Source organism: Poecilia latipinna, unplaced genomic scaffold (genome assembly GCF_001443285.1).
Source record: "Poecilia latipinna isolate Pla-1442-1.1 unplaced genomic scaffold, P_latipinna-1.0 Scaffold2010, whole genome shotgun sequence".
Lineage (NCBI taxonomy): Eukaryota > Metazoa > Chordata > Actinopteri > Cyprinodontiformes > Poeciliidae > Poecilia > Poecilia latipinna.
This window is the reverse complement of record NW_015114626.1, coordinates 113,281-118,976: the sequence shown is the minus strand read 5'-3', so window position 1 is coordinate 118,976 and position 5,696 is coordinate 113,281. Positions and strand designations below refer to the sequence as shown.

At 43.7% G+C, this 5,696-nt stretch overlaps 1 protein-coding gene across 4 annotated transcripts; it reads right to left on the bottom strand.

The window, feature by feature from the left end:
* Window positions 1-1,102: 1,102 nt before the first annotated feature.
* Window positions 1,103-5,059, bottom strand: LOC106935725 (CD226 antigen-like). Of its 4 annotated transcripts, none has more exons than XM_015016349.1 (3): window positions 2,417-3,092; window positions 1,390-1,725; window positions 1,103-1,326 (listed from the first exon to the last, which is right to left on the bottom strand). In XM_015016349.1, exons 1-3 carry the CDS (start codon window positions 2,481-2,483, stop codon window positions 1,283-1,285), a joined length of 447 nt encoding a protein of 148 aa, XP_014871835.1. In that variant the 5' UTR covers window positions 2,484-3,092; the 3' UTR covers window positions 1,103-1,282. The 4 variants fall into 4 exon arrangements, 3 of the variants coding, with proteins under 3 accessions (XP_014871835.1, XP_014871836.1, XP_014871834.1); XM_015016350.1 differs by having other exon boundaries at window positions 1,103-1,323; window positions 2,417-3,090; XR_001421953.1 differs by lacking the exon at window positions 2,417-3,092 and adding an exon at window positions 3,117-5,059 and having other exon boundaries at window positions 1,103-1,725.
* Window positions 5,060-5,696: the final 637 nt, after the last annotated feature.

Below are 5,696 nucleotides of genomic sequence, written 5' to 3'. Positions count from 1 at the left end.
TTACTGTAGTGTCTGTTGTAAATCCATGCAGGAACATCAGGCTCCAGAGAGTCAGAGGGAGGCAGAGACAGAAACACATATCCATAGATATTTTAGTTAAATGTTTGCGGCTGAAAATGACAGGGAAAAAAAATTAGTCTTTTTGCCTCAGTGTTTTTCATGGATCTTTGGTAAGTTACTGAATGCAGGGCTGGAAAGTGAGACTGAGTTAACAGTGAGGAGCTAAGGTGTCTGTTAGGCGTGTAAAGTATACTTTTTATTTATTTTGTAGATCAAACTGTTGCACTGATGTAGAGAGTTGTTAAAGAACAAAACTTGTTTAGATTTTATTTTTGTTGGTCAAACTGCTGTATTGAGTTTAAAACTTCCAAGTCCTATTTTATGAGCTGTTTTCTACTTTGGTTTTAGAAAGAAGTAGAACCTGTTCAATTACCAGTCAATTTATATCAGTGCATTTTGACCAATAAAATATATCAGAATCTGGTAGCCTGTCTGTGCTACCAGAGTATTTAGCTTGCTAGTTGTGAGAGGCAAATGCTAAAGTGAGTGTTCATCCTGGAAAGACGGTAATTATTCTGCATAACTTTAATCTGATTATTGGATTGTAAATAGTAACATGTTAGAATACTTGTTACTGAAACAAGGGTCAGATTAGAGTAACGCATTACTGATATGTTGATGGCATAAATAGTTTGACATTTCTGCTTAAGATATTTACTGATCTGTCAGGTTTCCGATATGCGTCCCCCCCAATGACAGACTCGTTCCTACGCCCTTGTTCAGAGGATAAACTGCTGATTCTTCAGAAATTATTCAGGTTTAGAGAAAAATCTGACGATTTTATCTAAATTATTATCGATCAGTTCAGCCTCAGACGATCCACATCCTGGAAGAGTAAGGATTTAAATCATTTGATCGACTGAAAGTTGATTCTGATGATCAGAACTCTGCCGACCCATCATGCTTTGCTCCCAATTAGATATTTAATGATTTATTCTGATCAATAGTCTGGTTCAGTTCAGATTCATTTACTCTGAATTATTAATAAATCCTGGAGAAACCTCAGAAACGCTGCTGGGAGAAAATGAAACAATCCCACAAACTAGCATAAAAGTTTTTATTGTGTTGAAATGAACAAACTTCAACTTCATGAACCCTGTGGTTATTATCTGGTGACCTTTGACCCCTAAAGCCACACAGCAGGAACAAGTAAAACCAGCAGAGTGAATTTGTTCCCTGATCGGCTGCTTCCATCGTTCTTCACTCCGTCATTCTTCCGTCCTTAGTTCTTCTGTCCTTCATTCTTCAGTCCATCTTTGGTCCCTGCTGATCAGAACCAGGTGAGTCTCTGATGACTGAAGAACATTTCAGAACCAACCAGAACCTCACCTGGACGAACAACCAGCTGGACGCTGCAGACAGGTTCAAGACCAAAGGTCTGCTTCTCCAGACGACACTGGTATGTTCCGGTGTCGTTGGGTTTCACGTTCTTCAGAACCAGAGACACGTCTCCGTCCTTCATCTGCTCGTCCTTCAGGCTCGCCCGGTTCTGGTAGGACGGGTTCTGGCTGGTTGGATCTTCTCCTTTTCCTCTTCTGTAGAGGAGAACATCTTCTGTCTCCGGATTCAATCTGGTCCACTCCACGGCTGTCACTGGTTCTGATCCATTAGCTTTACATGGCAGAGTGACCGGCTGACCCGGTTCTGCTGAGATTACTTCCTGTGCTGGAGGAAACGGAGCAAAGAGGTCAAAGGTCAGAGTGATGAGACTCCACATGGAGGACAGAGACCAAAGTATCTGAGTTGGATTTTAAAAGGTTTCGATTGGTGGGTCAGCGGTTCGGCTCGGCCCACATGGAGGCCTCAGTCCTTGACGTGGCGGTCACAGGTTCGATTCCCGGCCTGGTGCTGCATGTCTGCCCACTTCTCTCATGACCCGCTTTACTGTCCATCACTATCAAATAAAGGCCAATAAAACCTTCCCTCTGGGCTCAGGGTGTCTGTGGGTCGGTCCGGTTTTCCGGGTTATCGTACTTACTGGTACCCTGACTGGCTCTGGTCTAGTCCAATCCCAGCAGCCGAGGCTGATCGCCCCGCTCTGCCCAGTGTGAGGAAAATAATACAGATGTTTAAATATTTGAGTCTGTGAGATAATTCTGACGACTTCAGGTTGAAACCAGATTAAATTCAGACTGAAGCAGCAGCAGGTCGGCCATCAGAGGAAACCTGAGCAGAACCGGGCCTAGAACCAGATCCAGGCCCAGATGAGCAGATCAGGATAATTTACACCCAGAACAGAAAAATGTCCAAACGTGGAGCTCTGTTCAACCTCTTAATGTGTTTCCTGTTTGTTTACAGAATAAAACAAGCAGGAAACACATTAAACTCAACCAGTTTTACTTGTCATTAGACTCACGTGGGGCGTAGGCCATGGAGACGCTCAACAAGAGAAAAATCCAAACCACAGCTCGTCTGGCGGCCATTTTGTTGGATCTTCAGGTAAAAATTATTCTTTATCCAGAAAATACCAAAAATAAATAAGCTTTTATGAAAAATGGAAAGGTTTTTTGCTCCGGTTGCTACGGTACGTGACACAGCAATGTAAAATGGCCGACTGCTGACGCATGCGCACCTGACACATGACGCGCACCTGAAGAACTGACCTTCCGGGTTTCCATACTTCACTTCCTGCTCCAACAACATTTGATTTCTGGTCCAATAATTCCTCCTGACTTTCAGACGGCGGCGGCTGCTTCATAAGGAGAATATTTCATATTCCAGAATAATCTGTCCAGTTTAACTCCAGTCCTGATCCCAGTCCTGGTCCAGTCCTGGTCCTGTCCTGGTCCAGGATGTCATTGACGTTGGAGGAACTAAACTGGTTCCAGTCCTTTAGACTGAGTCATATTCCAGTTTCCCCTGAAGAGGTTAAACCTCAGAGAACTTCCTGGTGAAATGTTGGTCAAATAAGTCATAAAATGACCTGAAAAGACCATAAATCTCCCTGGTCTCATCAGATGAATATTGATCTGATTGTTTAGATCATTTTTTAGACCATTTCAGAGTCTTTAACCAAGACGTTGTACCTGTGTCAGTAGAAACAGAACATTTCTCACCTGTCTGGTTTAAAGCTGATGAAGTTCAGCCGCCCAGTACAGCTGATGGTGCAGTGACTGGTTTCCATCCTGAATGACAGATTTCCTGCCTGGCTGCTGATAAGTCAGTGGTTCTGGTCAGACAGGTTGAACCAGGTGACGCTATGAGCTGGATGCTGATTGGTGGATGAGTCCAGACCTGAGCTGCTCCACCTGTCTCCATCAGCTGACAGGATCTACTGTCAGCTCTGCAGCTTGTTCCCATTGGGTTGTCATGGCAACAGGGTTTAAACTTTTCATCACAAAACAAGAGAAGGTGTTACTAAAGCAGATTATCCTGAACCTGTGAGTTTATTCAACATACCATCATTTTAAGCTGCTGGTCTGACAGTTCAGCTCTCAGCCTGTGAAGGATTTTATTTCTGAATTTAATCTAAAACAAAACGAATAAAGGACGTCTCCACCTGCTACGTGTTTTCTCAGCACTACATACCTGATTTATTGGCGATGAAACAGTGAATTTAAAACTTGTCGAGCCTAAATTTGTACCTTAATAAACAACTCAAGACACTGCAAACATCTGAGTCAAAACAGAAAAATACCTCAGATTTTTAAATCTACGCCTTGACAAAAACTTCCTCGAATCAGGAAGTTTCAGTCATTTTTCCACTAAAGAAACAAACGAGTCAAAGACAAACCCAACATCAGGTCAGTCTGGGGTCTTTATACCAGCTTCAGCCAATCATCTGGATTTAATGATTTGTTCAGTCATGATCTTTTTAAATATTTAGACGTACTGAGCAGAGCGCTGCTGTGCAGAGCTCATTTACATGAGGAGCGGCTGCATGCGTTGTTTTGGTGCGTCACAGTGAACTGTTGTCATGGTAACAGGTCAGACCGGTCCGACCGGCTGTGGACCAATCAGAACTCTTTCCTGTATCAACATGGTGGCTGTGGGGTGGAGACCTGTGGCTCCTTTTAACGTCCAGATTTTTACACAAATGCTATTGTTATTTCAATAACTTTAATTTAAATAAAGATAACAATCGCTGAGGTGATCAGAGCGTGATGAAAAACAGTCCCACCGTTCACAGCAGGGAGCCGTTCAGAGGAATCGATTTGTTCCTGAACATGAATTTAAGCATAAATCAGTAATAACTATAACATGTTGACAATGTTACAGCCTGAAGGAAACCCACCATGCTGTGGGATGAAGCCGGAAGCAGAAACGTTTCAGTCACTTTGAAATATTTTATTGACCCACTGAGGGAAAATTCAGGTTTGCTAATCTAACCTGATGCCACTTTCAGTTCAGTAATCAGATTAAACTAGTTTTTATCATTTTATATCTTAAAATTGTATATTGTTGCTTTCCTTTTTGGTCTTGGCTGCTGGAACAGAACAGACAGAATAGTGAATCGTTTTCAAAAATGAGGAAAAAATGTTTATGTCATGAGTGACATCAACTCATTCAACTCAAAGTGATCCACTGCTGTCAACTGTTGCAAACTAAATGACATGAAATATACCGTCTGTCTCTCCATGGATCTATGTCAGCCTGCTGAGGACAACAGCTTCCTGGACTTTTCTAAACTAAATGTTTGGTGTTTAACTTTTTTCCTCAGACTGATTGGTGTGACTGTGAACCTGATCCCAGCTCGACTCTGGAGAGACTCTAGTCTCTTCTTCATCGCAGCTTTTCGACCCAAGTCAGGTGCGGAGCGATGATAGGAGACGGATCTGAAGGTTGTGGAAGTCCGACTAGTCAGCCAGGTTTCAAGTCTCTGGACCTCCCAGCTCAACAGGATCTAAACACCAGGGCCGTACAGAAACCTTTGGGGGGCTCAGAGTAAAAAGGGGCCCAATGAACAAGATTAACATTTAATCAGATCAAACTGCATCATCATGTGGATAATGCAGAGCTAATCTAGTCCATGTTTCTCTGATTTAATGTTTCTGCTGCTGATCTGAGACTGAAGCTGTTAAACAGACCAGAGGAGGTCAAAGGTCATGAAGTTATGAAATAACAACGTTTGATGATATTTTACTAAATAAACTCTGATAATATCTTTAACCTCTAGAACAACTTGGCTGCAGACTGAATTAAAGACCAAAGAGCTCAGAGGGTTTAACTCTACATCAGTTTTCTATGTTAGAAACTCTAGATCTAGAATTATAAGACTGAGATATCAAGGCAAAGAAACTCAGTAGCTGCTGGTAGGGGCCATTCAGGGGCCCCTCCAGACATTCAGGGGCCCTCCAGACATTCAGGGGCCTCCAGACATCCAGGGCCCTCCAGACATTCAGGGCCCTCCAGACATTCAGGGGCCCTCCAGACATTCAGGGGCCCTCCAGACATTCAGGAGCCTCCAGACATTCAGGGGCCCTCCAGACATTCAGGGGCCTCCAGACATTCAGGGGCCTCAAGACATTCAGGGGCCTCCAGACATTCAGGGGCCTCCAGACATTCAGGGCCCTCCAGACATTCAGGGGCCTCCAGACATTCAGGGGCCCTTCCAGACATTCAGGGGCCTCCAGACATTCAGGGGCCTCCAGACATTCAGGGGCATCCAGACATTCAGGGGCATCCAGACATTCAGG